The sequence below is a fragment of the Falco punctatus genome (assembly GCF_963210335.1).
Source record: "Falco punctatus genome assembly, chromosome: 7".
Taxonomy (NCBI): Eukaryota; Metazoa; Chordata; class Aves; order Falconiformes; family Falconidae; genus Falco; species Falco punctatus.
The window spans coordinates 66,199,090-66,220,371 of NC_137587.1; the positions used below are offsets into that span (position 1 = coordinate 66,199,090).

At 41.9% G+C, this 21,282-nt stretch overlaps 1 protein-coding gene across 4 annotated transcripts in view; it reads right to left on the reverse strand.

The window, feature by feature from the left end:
* ADAMTS17 (ADAM metallopeptidase with thrombospondin type 1 motif 17) overlaps positions 1 to 21,282 on the reverse strand; it is a 207,042-nt gene that overhangs the window by 95,149 nt on the left and 90,611 nt on the right. For all 4 annotated transcript variants that reach the window (XM_080397204.1, XM_080397203.1, XM_080397205.1 and 1 more), the window contains 2 exons: positions 1,734 to 1,874; positions 501 to 651 (listed from right to left, as the gene is read on the reverse strand). In XM_080397204.1, the coding sequence (XP_080253330.1) occupies positions 501 to 651; positions 1,734 to 1,874 (292 nt within the window). The remainder of the gene's footprint in view (positions 1 to 500; positions 652 to 1,733; positions 1,875 to 21,282) is intronic.

The window sequence follows — 21,282 nt, forward strand, 5'->3', positions numbered from 1 at the left end:
GCAAACACGCAGTAAGTGGCCTAATTCTGCACAAATCACTATATTGGCTTCATCAAACAAGAAGTTATTAATATTTCCTTGGCACAGAGTCAGCTCCTAAGAACACTGTAGCAGTCTGAAGGTGATGTCTACTGAAAGATCCAGACAGTCATCTAAGCTGACTGTGGAAGTAGGCAAGCACTCTTGTGAGAAGACTTTCACCTCAGCTGAACTTCCAGCAAAACAATCTCTACTGAGTACTTCAGCAAAACAGTGTCAAAAGGCAACAAAGTACCAACAAAAGTTTTTCTGGGCCTGTTCTAGGAGATTAACAAGACTCGGTGCAGGGGAAGGAGGACGGCCGCATAAGAATGTGTTGTTGACACGAAGGTCAATGGGAGCTTGACTACTGATTTTATATCAGCTGTCCCATTAGGTACAGAGTCCTTTTCTTCCCCAGTGTCTGACAGCTTTATTTTCACTTCCCACCTTGGTTCCAGGTCCACCCCACGACCTCTTACCTCCATATTCTTACAGAATGTAGCATTGGTCCCAAAAAGTATCTGGCACTGTTCATCGGCACTGTAGTGCATTCCAGGTAGCTTGTGAGGGAGCCGCACGGCGTATTGGCTTCGGGGGTCTGTTACCAGCAAACAGGTGCTGACCTTGGACCTGGGGAGTATAAGAATTAAATATGCTTTTAAGGGAAAGTGCCTTTGAACTGGAGTGTTACATTACTGCTGTAGAGAAGATGTTGTCCTCTCTTTAACAGGGAATCTGATGACCTCATGTGAAACAGCCTTCTACCCTGTCTCACCTGAATCCCCTTAGCTGAATTTTAAGCCCTTGACTTCTTTTCTTATCCATCACAGACATAAAGGAAAGATATTTCCCCTTACCTTCACAACACTCTTTTATGAATCGGAATATCAATTTGTCATCTCTCCTCTATCAGGGACCAGAGTGAGTTCAGAGGCAACTTCTTTTTCAACTTCATGCCTTTAATGTAACAGTACATATCCTGTTTTCTTTCAGTATTTTCCTTTCTCTCCCACCTCTAATCCCCAGAGTGGGCAATTTTCCATGCTGAATCTACTTCTAGCAACAAAAGCACTGGCCACTGTGTCAGACACTTTGTCACAGAGCTGCACTGTAGGTTTAAGACCACAATTACTGAGTTCAGACAATTCAGTGCTTGCTGTAGTACATGAAAGTTAACAAGCAGCAGGACAGAAATCCTTCCTGAACTGCTGAATGTGATGAACTGAAATACGGATGCAGTGGGAAAGAAGTTTATAGTAAAGTGTTTAAGACCAACACTAACTGAGGAGTGAGAAAACACACCAGAATCACCTCCAGGTAAAGTAAAGTTTCCACAAAATAAAACCTATTTATTAACAAGGATGACAGTAAAAGCCACAGCACAAAGCTGGCAGCATCCTTCAGCAGAGATTTTTTCAGGCCATCTGCACATAGATTTCTGTCATTGCAAACATGAAGGGTATTTTTTGTAAAATGAAGGTGATCTGGGATTGTTTTTAAGAAGCTATCAGTACATTGACAACTGCACATAATTCTTCTGCCTCTCTGCAAACCTGTTCCAAAGTGGCTCCTGTAATGGAGACAGATTCAAACTTTCACACCCTAATGACACATGCACACATTTTTTAAGGAAAATTATTCAGACTTTCACTTTCATACAACACATTGGATTCTTGCCTGATAGGATTTTTGATAATCAGTACAATCCTTACTTTAGGAAGTTTTCAAGGTCATCGCGGCTGCATGAAGACCAGGAAAGGTCACTTGGGTTCCTGCCCTTCACCCATTCTCCAGACATAATATGAGACCTCCCTGCACAGGGTTGATGATCATCATCATGGCTCATTCCCATGCTGTTTGATTAAAACAAAACAAGACAAAAAAAGCTATCAAGTTATGATGTGGGTTTCTCATTTCCCATTGGACTTAGTAATGACACCCTTAGCAATTAAAAAGACAAAAACAGGCTGTACATATAACACAGAATCATTCACTTACTGTTCCGGGCAGTTTATTTTCAGGAACAAAATATAGGTTCCTTTCATTTATCCCACTGACTTAATTTCACAAATGTTCTAGCATTTGTGTTTGAAACATTTAAATGTGCTTCTTATGGAAGCTTTCCTACCAGGAAATATAACTATTAAAGGGTTCATGAGAAGTGAACCTGGAGAAGTGATGTAGCACAGCCGAAGGATATCTGCTAGAATATGAAAGCTAATATTTATTGAAAATTTTGTACTGCTTTCCCAAATATGGTTATTTATATAAGGATATGGTCCTTATAATCATACTGAGAGAACAGTCACCAAATTGATAACAGAGATGGGCCGATTTTGTTGTGCCAGTGTGAATTTGGAACAACTCTACTGCTAGGAAAAACATTTCTCAAAATTTGTTGTATTGTACAATCTCTCTCTCATCTTAACTTTGAAGCTGATCCTACTCTCAGCAGTGGGTTGGATCAGGTGACCTCCAGTGGCCCTTCCAACCTAGACTAGTCTATGGCTCTGTAACAGCAATGCTGAGATAGGAGCCTGAGGCAGAATCAAGCCCTCATTTCTGCAAGCACTGTCCAAACAAGCACTGAGACTGTCCCATGCCAGTCTCAGCAAGAACAGAATGTGACCTGCTCAGCAAAAAAACCCATCTAAACAAACAGCAGGTTGTGTAGTATAAACATACGTGGAGGAATTCAAACACATTCAGTGAGGATTTCAAAAAACATTCAGAAATAGAAAAGTATTACTTTAACCTCCATTCAACTTCCCACTCAGGACCTTCCTATCATTAGTGGAGTCTGCCATCGGGCTGCTACAGTAAATCACTATTCAGGATAAAACTCTGTTGCCACTATATGAAGGCAAGACTCCTCTGCTGGAGGTAAACCTTTGTGAACACCCTTCATGGTGGCAAAGAAGGGATAAATCATGTGACCAGGTTCACCTGCTACATCAGTGAAATGTCAGAAGACCTTGACTGGCAGTCGTACACATGGCCCCACCATACCATGCTGCCTGGCAGCAAAAGTGAGTTAAGGGTTTTCCATCCTATGTTGAAATTATCATTAAAACCATATTTAAAAATCATATGGAATAATAACATTTTGAAACATTAACATTCTTTCAATTCCAACATGAAAACGGAAAATGGCTTTCAGACAAAAGGTGCCTGGTATGGCCAGTGTCGCTTTCTAGCAAAATATCAGTCACCAGTTTTGGAGCTGAAAGCACAGATTAATAGGTATTAACTAGGTCTCCAGCTGGCTGGACTAAGCAAGCCAGGAGCAGTCCCTTTAAATATGGTGTTGGACTCTTTAATCCATGCTGTTTCTCTACAAATAAGAGGCTCCTGTTTGCTTTCTGACTATGCTCTTGGCTTTGCTTCTCTCCTGTTTCGGGACTCAACTGTTCAAAACCTAAACACGACATACATTTCTAGTTGCAATGAACCAAAACCAGCTTCAGCAGTTTGATAATTATGGCTTAGATTAAACCACCATCTATGCTATTTTTAGCTTAAAGTGAAGATTATATGGTGGAGTCTATTATTTTAGGTTTATCTCCAGGGACATTATTATTTCTAGCAAAACTACATTTAACGTAATTTTTAGACTCAGAAGTTCATAGTTATTCTTGTTTTTAAACCTTTGCGGGTTTTGAACACAGCAGAAACATTAACATCAAGCGTTTGATGCACGCAGGAATAATTTAACAGTCTATTAGTAACTCTAACTTCAAAACAGTAAAGAGTGAAATTCCTGCTCCACTGAAGTGAATGGGAGTTTTGCCACTGACTTCAATGGAGCCTGGATTTCACTCCAAATATTTTACCCATGTTGTTTCTACACACAGAGAAAACTTCACATGCTAGGAAGAAAGTTCCAGCAGTATTCCTCCAATGCAAATAAGCCCGTCTAAAGTTCTCATTCCTAAAAGTTAGGAAAGGAAGAGCTACGTATCATGAAGCAAGGTATGTAACCTTGCTGGAAATCTTCCAGAGGAAAGTTTGCCCAGAAATGCCAGTTTAGAAGGCTTGTGGGCATGCAACAATCATGTTAACTTTTCTAATGGAAACAAGGCAGGTTTCCAAGGTTTCTTTCAGCTTGCCTGCCCTGTGACTGCCACAATGCTAAGAATCAAAGTTGGGTCCTTTGGGTTTCTGCTCTGTCAGGGCTTCTATGAGATGGGACTTGGCAGCCCTCCCCTTCTGGCAGCTTCCTGAACAGCCTCCTGGTCGGCACTTCAGCTGTTCCACTTAAGAAGGGTAAAACCAAACCATCTTCCTGAGTTTCCAAATGTTTTAGGCTCCCTGATTTTATCTCTTCCAGAAAAGGCTAGTGTTTGGTCCAGAGCTGTTAATTAAGAAATGCTTTAGCTTTCTGATTAATGTCATTTATTCTTTGTTGAATTTGTTGAAAGTGGGTTTTTTTGTTGGCAAACAAGGGCAATGTTACTAATTAGTACATTCCTGCCTTTACCTTTATTTTAAACCTGACCTAATGAAAGATATCTGCCTAGGAGAAATGCTGAGGCTAACATTCATTACTTAGCTTTGACTTTGCAGGGGTGTTTGAGGCATGTAGAATGTATTCTTTATAAAGACAATCAGAACTCACATCTCAGAGTTATTTACAGGCTTCTTCCAAAATCCATTCAATTCTTACATGTGTGAAAACTGACACCTTTTGGAATCATTCCTGATTTCTTAGCAGAAATTCTTTAAAAAGTTAAGCATAAAGGAATTGAGCCTGAGCTATTGGTATAAAGCAAAGGAGCTCTGCTAAGTCAAAAGAACTATACCGGTTTATATTAGCTTGGGATCTGGCCTCAAAGTACATAGGCAACCTCTACTGGCCTCTCTGTGATGAGTTTCTGGTAGAATGAAACCAGTAACACCTTTGGAGCCTGTTTTAATTGGCAGTGCAGAACTTTTCCCAGCATCTACTTTACCTTACAATGACTCACTTGAGGAAAGGATTAAATAACCTGCAGGACTAAGGCATACCCTAGCATGCTAACACAGTCTTTTCTGAAGTTCAAGGGTCTCCAGCTACATCAAAGGGATCAGTTTTTCCTAAACACATAGTAAATGTAATGCCATGCTGATTCTTTTCACTAATGAATAGTCCCCATCCTTTTAACAGAAATAAATCGGACAGAGCATTATGAGTTTGTACTAAACAGCAGTGCAAGTGCTGATTCAGTATTTTTCATTTTCTTTGTGATCATCTAATCTTACCTGCTATTCAGGAGTTCACATGGAATTAGAAGCAGATAATCAGTCCCTTGAAATATTTTGCCTTAGGAAGGAGTTCTATTCTTACATGAACAGATCTTGAAAAAAGAGCCCGTAAGAATGGCTTTTAGATTAGAAGTAGGAATGTCAAAATGGCACTACGTTACTGTAGGTAGTTAGGGCTTGGCGGCCGGAAGATGTCGCACTGTAAGGAAATATAGAGCCCCTCTCCAGATAGCCAATAGCGTTTAGCTTATGACGTAAGCAGACGGAAGTGACGTTGTAAACCCAAGCTATATAATGCCACGCCACTTATCAATAAACACCATTTGCCATCCATCACGTTGGTGTCTGTGAGCTGATGGCCCGAGCGGCCTGGGGTTGGTCGCCGTGCCGTTCCTGAACCAGGTTGCCACGCCTCCGAAGGCAACACGTTACCCTGCAAATCCACTGCCCCTGTGCTCTCTGAGTCATAACTGTCCATTTTATCAGGAGCAACAAACACATGCTCCGTGTTACCCTTTACACTGCAAAGCCAGCAGAGCCATTACAGATGAGTAAGGCTCGATTTCCCTTTACGCTGTTACTACCACAGTCACTAGCTCCATTCTAAACAGGGTAAATTTCAGCCTTCAGTTCATCACATTCTCCTCCTGAAGACAGCGAGATTCCACAAAGGCAAGTAAGAGCAGCTTAAGATTGTCAGCTCTTAAACTCCTTTCATTCTATGTTTATTCAGAGTAAGCACAATGGGACTCTGGTTTCACACTCCAGCTTCTTTTCTAAAATAAATAATGCATTGGTTATCAGTCAAAGACACTAAGGCATCACCAAAAGAGTCCTGCAGCATATTCATTGTTGCTTATCATACATGAGTCCAGAAACAAGCTGCCTGACCAGTTTGATTTCTGACTGTTAACATAATCACAGCAAGACAAATTTTATGAGGATTCACAGGGAGGCAGCAACAACAGATCTCTTTGATGCTGTTTTTTGTAGAATGGAACTTTAAAGTAGCATTGATATGAATAAAAAGTAGTATGCAGTCTCTCAAAGCCCTGGCCTCTCTGAAGTCTGTGCTCCTTTCCAGGACACTATTCTCCGTCAGAGTCTACGCAGCAATCAGAACTGGGTAAGGATGCCAGAATTACACTCTGGGCCTGAGCTGGCCAGTTTCTTGTGTAACCCTTTTTAGCATTTTTTGCTAAATTATGCAATTAACAGCCATTTGTTTTCCCACAGCAATGCTAAATAAATGCACTTGCTTTGTTTGTTTCAGTCATTAGTGGAGCTTCTCCCCTAGACAGTTAATGCAACTAAACTGCTCTGTTTACCCTTGGTGCGTTTTCCAGTGTTTCCTGTTATTCTTTAAAAGCCCGAGCCAAAGTGCACCAAAGCCTGTGGAAAGGCTCCTACTGCCTTCAGTGCACTGTGCATTGCACCTCCAAGTTCTCAAGGTCATGTACACAAATCTTCATAGAACCACTGATGATTCTCAATAGGTTTCCTATTAAAAGCCCCAAATCCAAGTTAAAGGATAGTGCCAAGAGCTGAGGGAAACTGATTTAGGAGATGCTTTAAATTTTTTCAATAGCTGCAACTTTGTGGCTGGTAATAGACCACTTGAGAAATCCTCAGAATTATTATCACCCACTCCCGCTCTGATGAGGAGAGATTATGAAGTAGGGGCAAGAGGCAAGTTTGATAGAAAATACCATCAGCAGTAAAAGAAGAGCTTTTCTTCAGAAAAAGGCAGAAAGAGGGTAGCAAGTGTAAGAAAGAATTATGAAGAAGGAAAGCCTGAAAAAAACACACCCAGAAGTGGAAACACCATGAGCTGCTACAATCCCTCCGTTTCAAATAAACCCTTCAGCCGGCTGTTATTAGGAGTTTCTCCATAACATCCCTGTGAAAGCCAAACCATTCCATTTGTCTGCAAATAATTCAGGGTGAGTCAGATGCTGGTTTACTTTAGAAACAAGTGACAGTGAGGACTAGCAATGCTACCCAAGGCAACCTGGCTGTCACCCCAGCTGCCTATTAAACTTCTGCATGACACACAACTGATTGCTCTCCGCACAACTGGCACTAGCCTCAAAGACACCATTTCTTCAAAGGACAGTGAGGCTGTCCAGCTACCAAGAAGGAAATGATGACAGTGGTCTGTCTCTCACTTCTACAGAGAAGGACATCAAAGGGAGACCCTTTCTCTTCCTGAAGAACCAACCCACAAATGGCTGCAACTGTGGAAGCTCAGCAAGACTTTAAAAAGGATGAGCTCCTTTAGGGCCACTTGCCTGCAGAACAACGTGGACTCAAAGAACTGAGCAAAGGGCACTACAGTAATGTCACAAAAACAGAGGGGGACAGGAGAAGGTAGCAGTATCTCTTGCTCCAAGTGTAAAGCTCAGTGGGGCCACTAAGGTTTTTACATTCCTGACTGATCTTTGTTTGCTGGAAAACATGTTTTTTCTACCTGTGTTTGTAACAGATGCCTTAGCTTGCAGCTGTTCTCTAAAAGGCTTTGTTTCTGCAAGGCAACAGTGAATTGCTAAGAGCTATACACAGTACCAGGAATTGCATTTTCACAGGAGTATATGAAAACAGTCATTCCTTGTGACCTAGCTTGCCATGACTCACCCAGAGGTAATCTAGTATGAACTGCAAAGCCAGGATTTAGCACAAGATCTCTTTCTAAACCCCACTGGAGAAATATAAATGCAAAGAGATGGCGGACTGGGCAACATCCTTGCATAGAGTGAGAGGGAAGGAAGAAGGGGAGCTGTAATTTATCTGCTCTGGCACTTCAGTGTGGGCAGGATGACAGTGCCCCATGGAAAGCCTGCTATTTAGACATGCTGTGGGCACAAATGTCATCTGTTTATCCATATGAAGGACGTAACTGAAGGACAAAATTTATCCCCCTTCCCACTTCCTATTGGGTCTCAATGAATGGTTGAGAAGGGAATCCTGTCTCTATAGTTCATCCAATCTCAATCACAGAGGAAGATGCTGGTGTGGAAGGAGGTTATACAGGGTGCATGGCTGACAGCTGAGAACATTAAACATGGCCATAAAACTCAAATCACTATAGGTCACTAAGCAGAGAACATACATCAACAGTTCTCAGCAGCTACTGACTTGGGCTGGATTTGAACCAGCAACTTAGAAGCGGGAGACAGTATATCACACAATCAAGCCTGTGAGCCGTCCAGTCCCAAATCGAGTTCAATGTTAGGAATTTTTATTAACATTTGAAATTGAAGCTGCATCACTGGAAAGATGCCTACTTCTGAACTGGTTCAACATGTTTAACATTTCAATATAAAATGCTGATATCTTGCAAGTTACGAGGTTTCCAACTAGTTGAGAATAAAGGCATAACGGAGGCAGAAGTTAAATGGGGTTGCTCATTAGAGCTGGAAATTTAATAGGAGCTGCAGTGCAAAATGAGGACAGTAAGTTTAAGAGTGATTTAGGAAGGTGATGCATTTGCAAAGCAACCGAAGAGAGGCAGAGACAGCCAGAAGGGTCGGAAGGCAGTCCAAGTGAGGCTTGGATGGAGGGCAAACTAACAAATGCTGAGGAAACACTGAGGTGAGCTGAGCTGGGGAGGAGGCAACGAAACAGCTTGCGTAACATTCTTACAAAAACAATGGTCACTAAGACTGTTCGCTTAATGGAAAACAGGCTTTTTCACCTTGTGCTTTTCAAACATGTAAATGCAGTTGCTTAAATATAACTTGACTCTTTCAGAAGCTGTCAGGAGGTACTTTGGGAAGCTGTGATGAAGACAGGGAGAAGACCCTATTTAAAGCATTTGAAGAAATAAAAGATGGTCATTGTGTACATAACATTATCCAGAACAGGGGTGTTCAGGATGGGTGCGAAGTATTGTTGTTTTTTTTTATCAGGAGAGATGACATTTAAAGGGAGCCATGACTACTGGACTGTTGTTTTCATAACCAAGTTTATGTCACTCTCCAATAATGAGGTAACCAGATATTTTATATGGTTATCTACTCATCAAACAGCCACGAAGTCAACAACAGCGAGTGAGAACACATGAACGCCTATGGTGAATAACAGTGTGGAAAGCTGTGGTTTATTCAGCTGCATGACAGATCCAGCTCTTTATGATATGGTTTTCATTTAAAAAGAATTAGTTCTTTTGCCATGGAATCTGGAAGGAAGCAAGTATGAGTCTGTGCCGCAAGGGACAGATAGCACACGTGAGAGACTGGCATGGTGGGAATAGGCAGTGTGGCCTTTTACTCACTCAAACATTTCGTCTAAAAGTTTGCTGCTCGCGTGATCCTAGATACCTGTAACAGAGCTGGCTAAACCCCACTGACATCACAGAATCATAGACTCTTTTAGATTGGAAAAGACCTTTAAGATCATTGAGTCCAACTGTTTAACCCAGCACTGCCAAGTCCACCATTAAACCATGTCCTTAAACACCGCATCTACACATCTTTTAAATACCTCCAGGGACAGTGACTCAACTGCCTCCCTGAGCAGCCTGTTCCAATGCTTGACAACGCTTTCGGTGAAGAATTTTTTCCTAATATCCAATTTAAATCTCCCCTGGCGCAACTTGAAGTCATTTCCTCTTTTTTCTATTGCTTGTTACTTGGGAGAAGAGACCAACACTAACCTCACTACAACCTCCTTTCAGGTACTGTGACAGTCCTTTTGTATGACTTGATCAAAGCTAGGCCAAGGCCATGAAGAGCAGGGTGAATCATCTTACAATCTTCTCCCCAGCAATGATATCACATGCTCACACTATTGACTACTTTTTCCAGCAGACATTTCCTCATGCGATTCTCTTTCCCAAATCCTTGCCTCTTTTGCCGAGTGGCTGATTCACAGCAGAGCAGGCATTGCTTGACACATTGCAAGATATTTAGTAAGATGAAAGAAGCCAGGTGCGATGCAACCAAACATGATGGTCTGTCTCCACTGTATCTAATTTGTAGGATGTGGTCCCAGGATAGCAACCTTTTCTGGAAACAGCTTCAGTGTTTCTGGTAAGAATCAGCAGGTCCTGAGACTGCAAGGGGAGTGGTGTACCTTGTGGCAGAAAAAGGAGTGCTCCACCAAATACAAAGTCCTAGAAAAATCTAAACATGATCAATATATGTACAAATAAACTTTGCAGAAACTCTGCAATGAAGAGGTAGCATTACCTCAGGAAAACACCCTTCCTCCTTCTGATCTTAATGCTCACACCTTTCCAAGTCCCATGTAGTATCTGATGCAAATATTTAAACATGAGAGCTGTCAACCCCTAGCTCCAGCAATACACATTCAGATTCAGAAAGGACTGGGATTACACAGCATAGTGTAAACTATTCAGTACCAACTCAGCACCGGCGGGGTACTGTCCTGTTTAGAATCCTGTCTAACTAAGTTACAACGCTCAGTTATCAGGGATGAGTGTGTAATGGCTGCAACAGCCCACCCCCCCACTGCACAAGGACTCAAAAGTGGCCACAGCAGTCCACTCGTGCTGATGCAGCAGGGGCTCACCTGAGCCTACACGGGCAATGGAGATTTGGGAAAGGCTCATGCAATGAATCCAGTCACATGACTACTGCCCAACATCACATGGGAATGACTGTCCAGGACTAAAAATGCTCTTTCTCTGCCCTCACACCCTCCCAAAGGATCAGGAGCTCAGCACAGTTATGCTTATGGTAACAATTTCACTATCTTTCATGATCAGAGCACACAATGGCTTCCATTCCAGCCTTTGTTTTTTTGGCTCTGTGGGCCTCAACGTCACACAAATGTAGATTCCTGGCCCCTTCACATCCCTAGAGCACTACCCTATCTCCACATCATCCAACCAGATGCTCAGCACTTCTAAACCCTTTCACATGCTTTGATACATGCCAGCAACAACGCAGAGACAACAGGTTTCTGACACAGCAGTATTGGTAAGAGCGAAGGCTTGCTTTAACAGTCCAATCCCTGTGGAAAAGGTGAACACAGATATATCAAAAACCACTCATTGTAAAACATGCATCAGTGACCCTTTACAGGGAATCACTTCTCTCAAGCTATCAATGAAGAGACACTGGCTGCCTGTCATGGTCACAGCTGAGCTGTGACCCTAAAGCAAGAATAAAGTTACCTGAGGGCCAAAGGGTAACATCTCCACAAAAATGTATGCACTAAGCTGTCTCCTTGCCCTCCAGAAGATTTCATCCACTTCTTGGACATAAAAAATGCTCTCTCTTGCTTCAGTCTGGTTTCAGAAAACAGAGAATTGTTGCGGAAGGTGCACAATGACTATGAATGAAACAGTGGTGGGCAGAGAAAAGACTGCTCATTTCTTTTTTCTGGTGAGTAGAGGCTGCTGTGCTCCATCTGTAGTCCTTGTATGCAGAAAGCACCCTGGTGCATCACAGAAGTAACACGCTGAAGGGTAACAAGCTGTTTGCTTTCAGCACTGCCTGAAGTGGATGGGAACAAGACCTCAGGAAATGTGACATGCATTTCCTGAGAAGATGAAAAGGGAATATAAATTGTAGGGTAGAAAAAAGACAAAACCCTGGGATAGCTGGGTGGGATTTCCCACCCACTAGGGAAGAGACACAAAAGCTCAGTAAGAACGGCTGACAGGTCTGTCACTCAAAGTCTTAGCAACCTAAGGAGAAGCTCTTGCATGCAATCACTTGAGCGCACTTTTCCAAAACTCCTGTGAAACCAGTGAAAGCCTCCAGTCAACTACATTAATGACTGAGCATCAAACCTGAATGAAGAGATGCAAGACAAGACACCCTTAGAATAAATGCAAGGAGAAGCGAGAGATGACGGAGCATGTTTGCCAAATATGTGCAACCCAAGTAACCACAACTGTCCCACACTCTACCCCATCAGGAAGCCACCCACTTTCAAGCACTGGGGGAAGCAGGGCAGCCTGGGGAATGCACTGTAGGAGTCAGGAATGCTGGCTGCCTTCCCCAGGCTGGAAGATGAATTTTCCATTCCTGGAGGTGATAATGAGGAGATGACCAACATCAAAAGACAAAAAAGGTGTGAAGTAACTGTAATATATATAAATTCTTCCAGCATCAAGCCTTCTGACGTCTCCAGACAAGCCAGTGGATATACGCTTTATGGTTTCCAGAGGACCAGAAGTCCTTTTCACAGAAATGTTTTTCAGCCTCTTTTATTCTTCTTTCATGGTCTATGTTGCCAATCACTGTGGGTTGCAGACACAGTGCAAGAAGAAATCCAACCTATGTGACCCTCTTACAATGATTGACGGGTGACTGTAGTGGACAGTAACAAACCTGCGTGGTCTCTTTTGCTTGGAAAAATAAAAAAACCCACAATCTGTCTAGAAAAAAGTTGCACAGGAGATGCATGATCCAGTTCTATTAGTTGCAGATATAATCTAGCAATGGAACAATCTGCAGTAGTTCAGCTGAAGACATATGCTTCAGCTGAAGATGTTTGCTATAAGGACATGGCATTTTCAGTGGTATCCTTGTCACAGCCACTTCCATCACTCAGGAGTGCTCTTCATCCTTATGGAAACTTTGTTTCCCATAATGCTCCTCCTACATACCAGCTCCCTAAACTCTTGGGATTTTTTATAATGTTGCAGCTGGGAAAATAATTCATAATACCAGAACCATCTGGCCTTGGCTGTTCATAAATGATTTTAAAAGCTGAGCACACTATCTCACTTAGTCTTACTCATTTGATCAGCAGGGAGAGACTTGATATCAAACAGGAACATTGCAAATTATGGCTTGGTATCAAAACAATTTGGAAATAATATGTTCAGACCAATACTGAAGTGAAATTCTTTGGGTAGTGGGTGTGCCTGGCTGCCTACAAACCTCAAGGCTAATGAAGCCAAGTTTGCTTTCATATTGCCTAAGAATGCCACATGAAGAAAGTAAAAAGCAACTTGAAAAGAGACTCTTTCTTTGAATAACTTTGGCTTGAAATGTGAATGTGAAGACAAATTACAGAGAAATTACAAAGAAAAGCAATCTGCAATTTTATCAAAATTTGTCCATTGATGACCATGGTGCCTCGTGATGAGTACTAGGGAAGAGTTATGCCCTCTTGGACTAAATCTATCCCATGTTACATTGCAAAAAGCTTTACTTGAGATAAAGGAGGCACTAGACAGGAAAGAATTCACCCATTGAAAGGTGCTAGCAGTTGTGTTTTCCAGAGGAAGAAAGGAAGCTGTGCTTTTCTTTTGAAGGAAAAATACTTTTCCTTAATATAAAGACTACCTAAACTAAGAAGCAAACTGTTTCTAGGGAGCATTTCTTTATCCTGTCTAGTTTTACGGTGTATAATTAAAATTTATATTGAAAACACTAGATTAGAAACCTGCCACTTCATTAGCTATCTCCAGAGTGATGCCAGCAAACAGCAGGGTGGTAGGAAGGGAGCCCAGCTGGTGGGAGGTGGAAGAGACAGGCAGGCTTTGGACTGACTGGCAAGTGACAGCAGCTGCCAGAGGGCAGACATCAGTAATTTCTGAAAGGTCAAACTGTCCTATATGGGGATAAGATCTGGTATACAAAATGAGTGTCTCAGTGCACTTATTTTTAAGGCTTAACACCCTAAGCTAATTAGAGCCCAGTAGAAAGGAAACTTTTCAAGCAAGTGAGAATATAGCATTATGATCAGACTCCTTTTGCTTTGATTTGTTTTACCTAAACATGAACAAAAGCAGAAAACTAAGAATACTGTAGGATATTCTTCTCTTTTTTGGAAACTGGGGTTCAAGTAAAGACATAGATGACAAAACTCCCTGCTGGTTGGATCCCACCATGGAAAGAGGCCCAGCATCTGATGTAGGGAGGATTTTGCAAATGGGAAGGGATCTATAAGAACAAAGAAGACCTGTTTATTTAGTTTGTCTAGTAAACTTTTTGCTGAATTTTATTCCCCACACACCTGCTGGCCAAAAGGCAGCCAACAACCTTGTTCCACTACAGTGCAGCCTTCCACTGACATAACAGTAAAGGGAACCACATTTCTAGAGGCAACAACTTTTCCACTGGCGTTGCTGCTGCTGAGTTAGTACCAAAAGCTTTTCCAAGTGACAGTCTGGGATTTATCACCTTCCCCAGCTCTGCAGTCATTTTCACCTGGAACCTGCTGAACTCAGCAGGCCAGGCAGACAGCATGGGTTACAGACTATTGGAACCCAACTGCTAATGGAAAAGTAAATATTTCGGCTAGATTGCTGCCCTTGTATTAAAGCAAATGATTATTTGGTAAATGGCACTTGCAAACCTAATGTTTCCTGTGTTGGTGTGTACTGTAGAGGTTGCACAATGGGGACTTTTACTGTCCCTGTGTTTTGGGTCACTGGGTGCACAAGGCTGTTGCCAGCAAAGCCAATGAAGTATGAAACCAGAACCCTTGTAGCAAGAAGCATACGCAAGATTTGCCAAATCATTATGGTTCAGCTATTTAACATGGCCTTGGCTTACTCAGCAGAATAAGTCTTCAAAAAGAAAGACATGGCTGGCAAAGCCACAAAGCTATTGATTAAACGAAAATTGTGTTGTCTGGGAGTTTCTAAATGATTGTCATTTGCCTGCTTGGTGCAGTTTTATTATGTTAACTAAAGCTGTACAAGATGGTCAAAAACAAAGAAATTAGAGAGACTGCAAGAGAATGTTGCTTCACTAGGGATTACACAGACATCCTTCACAAAGCATAGAGTAAAACCATAGAAACCCTTGCCCAGAACCACACTAATGCTTGCCACAATAGTCCAGAAAGCAATGGGAGGTAGACATTCCCACGCCCAGTTCCAATGTAGTCACACTCCAATACTGTAAATAAACTATCCAACTTGAAAGATACAAGGCTGAGAAAGAGGGAAAGTACCCCACTGCCATGCTACGATTAGCAGGTTCAGTAACTGTAACAGTAACCTGTAAATATCTTGCAGTTTTACATAAAACTAAAAAACCCATCTGAAAAAACAGGCCTATTATCCAAAGTCTGGCACATGATACTACTCGAACCTCTCCATTTTTCCTTCCCAATCTTCTTTACGTCTGTGTGATTTTCCCCTATGTGATATCCTACTGTCATTGCAAAACCAACTTGCCCAGACAAGATTAATACAACAGCAATGTTTTACTTCTGGGATTCGAATTAACTTACTCAGGTATCATGTACTGTATTATGTTGGGCAAACAAACCTTTTGTTCAGTGGTGCTCCATCACTACCTCTTCCTCAGGCCAAACCATCCATGCTTGCAGTCTACACTGATTTTTCTTATTTACATATGTTTAGATCTATATCTGCCTTTGATTTCTGCTTCCTTTTGACTAACTTAGGACACAGTTTTCAGAAAGCTATTATCAAGCTAATAATATCAAGCTACTTCGGTACTTTTTCTTTTTTGGTCTAAAACAGATCCTTCAGTGTATTACCAAAAGTGGAAGAAGCATGTCCTGAAACTTTAGGCTATACCTAGTTCTCTCTCAAAACCAGAATATGATATTAAATAACTGCTTTGACTAGATCATACTGATTTTGATGTACCAGAATATGATATTAAATAACTGCTTTGACTAGATCATACTGATTTTGATGTATATATGACATTGTTGCATTATGTCCTTTTGGAGTTGTACAGAGAAGGGCAACTTAACTGTGAAAATGTGCTTGCAATTATCGGTGGAAGAAGAATGAAACCTGGGAGGAGGGGAACAAGAAAAGGGAGCCTGGGAACAGAGAGAGACATTCCACAACAGATTTACAACACAAATGGCAGAAAATAAAATTAGCAACTCCAGGGTGGGTACGGACTGTTGCCAGCATTTTTGGCCAGCCTCAGGGTATGTCTACATGGCAGTCAGTCATTCCCAGTAATCCTGAGACTGCAATACACTGGAAAAGGGACATGCTCCTGTGAGATTTAAAATGGACAGTGCTGGCACTAGTAGAATATAGCTGCGGCAGTAACTGCCTGTATCAAACTACCCAGATACTCAGCAAGTCTTGGTGCAGCAACACAGTGACTACTAGCTGAGCTTGCTAGAGTAAAGCTTGCATGGAATTGCCTCTGGCTCCAGTCCTCCTCGAGATCCAACTGACCTTGACTCTCAACCCCTCTGAATGCAGACATGGGAGTTCCAACACATTGTCTTTTGCAGCATGGTCAAAAAAGCCACACAGCATTTTTACAAAAGCATGGAGGGAACTGTGCCATAGCTCTCCACCACAAGATAGAATCTATATCCAAACTGCCAGCAGTGCCACTGGAGAGGTTTATCCAGTCACAAGACAGATCCTGTCAGTCACAGGCTGCACCCTGAGCCATCACATAGCTGGATACTACCCTACAGGCCCACAAGATGGGCACCTCTTTGCAAGGTCTCTCTCTAGTAAAACATCCATGCACAGGAGTGAATAAGATGTGTGTGAGCATGTGTTAAGTTAGGATCTTTAACTACATGATGAAATACTACCTTGTTTATAGAAGTTTAGCCTCATTTGAGGGACAGAGGGATTAGAGTTAAAATTGAAATCGAAGCTGTCCAGATAACCCTGAAACTAAGATTTTGGTGCTTCTACATGTTTGATTCTGCAGCTTTAGTAAAGTTGGTTTTAATGCTTTTGGGAGGTAAGAAGTAATCTGGGAATTGCTTCCGGGCCATTAATTGGTGTACTTTTGCAACAGCAATGAAGAAAAATGTTTCACAGAAATCAGATCCTGCCTGGTAAAGGTGGGACTAACTCTTGCCTCTACTACACTTCAAACAGCAGTTGCAAGGTCTGCCTTCTTTTCTTGACCGATCTCGCTGTCAGCACCTTAACACTCACCTACTGGTTGCTTTGCTTACACTTCCGAAAACCAGCTCTTCACAAATGCTGTAAAGAAATCCTTGTATTTGCCATCACTAAAATGCAGATGGTCAAAAGAGCAACACTGAACAGAAGAAGCAGCACAGGTGGGAGCTTTTTTGAAAAATAGGGTTGATGTTTAAAGTCAGCCAGCATAGAAACTACACTCAGCTGCCTACATTGGTAGAGCCATGCATTCAAGGCTAGACTATGGTGAGCTGCTCTAAAAAAAGAGAGGGTTGGTTGTTTTTTTTTTTTAAAAAAAACAGCTTCTTAGCTCCCACATCCTGCACCTAAATGTTATAATCCCAGGATAAAATGAGAGAATTTGTAGCAAAGGTCCCTCCATTTTTATATCATTTCCAGAACCACTCCTCTTGCAGACCACTATGATTCCACTGGAATCACAAAACAGACTGCTTAAGAAAAACAAAACAGTTTTACATTAGCACAGTGGGCACTCTGCAGCACTACCTGAATGCTCAGATCTGGGTCCCATTTACTACTGTGGTCCTCTGCTTCCATGTGAAACTTTTCATTTTTAAAATGCATTCTGACCAAATCTTTATACATTGCAGGGTGCAGGAGAAAGGGGACTGTTAATTTCCTGTCTGGTTCTTAGGAATTAAGCTTATATGCCTGCACCACGCTGACCTACCTGGCATTGCCAGTGTAAGTTGTCACTTAAGGGCATTATTCTGTACCTTTTGGATCTGCTCAAGACACATTCCCCTCCAGCCTGCAATATTTTCATTTTGCCTTACAACTGTTTGCATCACAGACTCTCTCTGCTGGGTGCTGCACTAGACAGATCAGGGAGGTAAGTTTATTCACACATCTATTAGCATAAATATCAGGCCACAAAGGCAACATCTAGAGAGTGCTTTTCCTTTACCTGCAATACCACTATTGCCTGAGACACACCACAAAGGCCATATTTAATTATGCAGCAAATAATTATGTACTCTAAAGTAATTTTAAGAAGCTACATTTATCAATACTTACCATCTAAAGCAAATAATCATACTGGACAGAAACCTGCCAGTTTTAAACTCTTCTCTTGTCTGATTCCAAATCTAGAGCTGTTTGGTTTGTGCACTACAGGCTTTTTACCTTTGGACTCATTTTTGTCCTCATCTGTTTCAGCTTCAAGTTTGAGGCCTTGCGGTTTCAGACTGTTGGCAAGGGACTGCATTTTGCTTATTGTCGGTTGATTTTGATTCACTTTCTTAAGGGCATCTGACACAGCGTGGCTTCTAGCCATACCACCTCCGGCTATTCTCTCACCAACTAGGCAGTGCCAGGTTCTGCTAGCTCATGAATGGGAATCTTCCCTCCTCACCCAAGTCTGCCCCCCATTCCACAACAGGAAAGCCAAGGCTGTTGAAAGAAACAGGAATGGCAACAAAGCTGGCATTGTTGTCCTGAAAAACTACTGGCAACAGCCCACTCACTTCACTGAGGGGATAACGGATATAAGGATGAATCCCAGCTTTTGTTTAAAAAAATTATTTGCCTTTTTCTTTGGAGAATTACTTGAAAATTGTAACAATGTCACTGCTGTAGGCAAAAAGAGAAACAGGGGAGGGGGAAGTAGCGCTATTTTTCTAGTAAGTCACAGTTGTTCAGGGTAGTCTTTGGGGTATGAATCTCAGCTCAAGTTCTCACTGGTGCAGTTCATGGAGGAGGAGGGAAATCACCATTCAGGATCCCATTGACAACAGCAGGGCATTTTCAAGCTCTTACTGATGGAGTTGCCCTGCCAGTTGAGGAAACATGAGAGTAAGAAAGTGTTCAGCATATTAAGCTGTTTATAATATGAAGACCTTGGACTTATACTTTTTAAGACTTCGGGGACCACTGTGATCTCTGTGTCTTTCCTTTTGTGTGGATCAGAACACAGTACTCCACCCAGCAATCCTTGGATGAAAACCAAATAACTGTGGTTACATTAAAGTGTGTTATTTTGAAAGACATCTACTATTGATCATGCTAAACGAAGGAACAAGACTTGCTGAGGGTCCTGTCGTGTGGTAAGAAGTTTATGATTTGCAGCCCCATCACACATTTAGTTGTCTCTACCCTGCCTGTTACTTTTTTGTAACAGCAAAATTCTTCTCTTGGACTCTCTGAAGGAAAAATTGTGTCTAAATACAAATGGATGCTCCCTTTGTGTCCATGGACCAAAATTATTGCTCCAGATTTGAAGATATAAATACAACAAACACTAAAAAGTTATATCACTCACCCCATCCTCAAGCAACAACGACTGTATAGGTGAACGCTGAAGATGAACTCTAACCTCACCCTATAAGGTGCGGTTAAGCCTCACCCTAACAGACCTATTTAATGATGTCTCCATGTTTTCACAGTGCAGCTGTTTGTAATAATGTTTTTTTGCAGTCAGTCCAAATGACATTAGTGGCAGATTAGGAATCTGACACATCAATTAGTAATCCATTCACTTTTTCCAAAGTCTACATCAGAAAGTATCTGTGAATGCCAAATTGGGCTTGTGATCTCCACTGACATTTGTTAGTCTTAGGGCAATAAGTAACAAATCTCAGCTTTTCTACACTCATAAAGGAAATCAGCCTTCAATAAAGCTCACAATTATGGCTCTCCAAAATGTATATTTTTGCCAATATGGATGTGAGATCTGATTGGATTTTTTTTTTTTTCATTAAGAAACTTGCACTTAGTTTTCCTCAATTCTCACTTTTGAACCTGAAGCTCATGTGAGCTTCTTTGTCTGTCTCTGCAATGCTTTTTCACTTAAAAACATAGTTTGTAGGTAAAGTCTGCAAACAATCCTGTTTGCAGAAGACATGCTGAAACAGGACTGCTCAGAGCATCCTGTTGCAGTTCAAAAACAGGAGAATAAGGAGAGGCCTGATACCTATTAAGGTCAATGAAAAGACTCCTGTTGACTTCAAGGCCAGAAGGGCACCAGCAAATTGACCAGATTTTGAAATAAGTAACAAGACCACTGGTGGATGACAGTATAGGGGGATGTTTTTGATGCTCAGGTTGGGTGGTGACAGAGAGCTGGCATTTTCCCCCCTCTGTTTGTATTTGGCATGCTAGGGTTTGATTATGCATGCTTATGGCTGGGCTTAAACAAGGGAAGAGGGGGCAGAAGGGCTGGAGGGCTTGCTCCAGTGTGTGATAGAGAATTGCAACTCATTGTCAAACAAGCTAACCTGGAACATGTCCCCAAAACACCTGTGGCAGCAGAATCCTGCCAACAGCTTCTCTAACTTAACCCAGCTGGCTGCTTCCGTTGGAGCCTTCCTGGTTCATCTGTCTTCTGAAAGCTACGTTCCCCAGACCCAGACACTTTAGGTCCCTAGGCTGGCTCTTACAGACCCTCCACACCTCTCCAGTACCCAAGTACTCTTCCCAGTCTCTTTTGCCTGAGCCTGTTCTAGTCTCTCTGCTCTCAGTAAAATGGCTCATGAGGCAGCTTCGTTAGAAAATGCAGTCTCCTTTGCCTTTTGTCCTCCTTCAACTGTAATTATCATTTAAGCTCTCCATCTCTCCCCACAACAGGATCTAAGACTCGCCTGAAGCAGAAGATTCCCTGCACAATAGCACACCCACTGTCCAAGTCCTCCAAGGTAATGAACCCAAGCCATGCTTTGTTAACTCCTTTAGACATCTCATACCCAACTCTCAAAATAGGTTACCAAGATAGAGGCAAGGAAAGAAAACCAGAAAAGAAAGGACATTATGGTCTTACCACCAAAACTGCACTCCGAAAAGAAAATGGAGTTTGCTATTTTCGGCACAGATGGAGAGCTGTATCCCAAAGCATTACATCCCCTATTTATGTTGCAGATTTTTTGCAAGGCATTATTACAAGGAAGCTTGACAGCTCTGCTGAGAAACTTGGCAAACACGAAGGCAGACAAGTCTCACTCTTTTACACAGCTGGATTTTCTGTAGCTCAAGTATTTTTCCCTCTTGCTCTTGGCCCATCCAAAGATGAGTGCTGAATTCCCCTTAACATTACCCTCAGGTTAATTTGTTATTAAGTTTAGGCTCAGTTTAACATCTTGGCATGCAATTTAAATAAAACCAAAACCAAATGTCCTTCATTTCTGTTGAAACTACCCTCGGTTTGGCTCAGCTGCCTTTGGTGTCACTGGAGGGTGAAC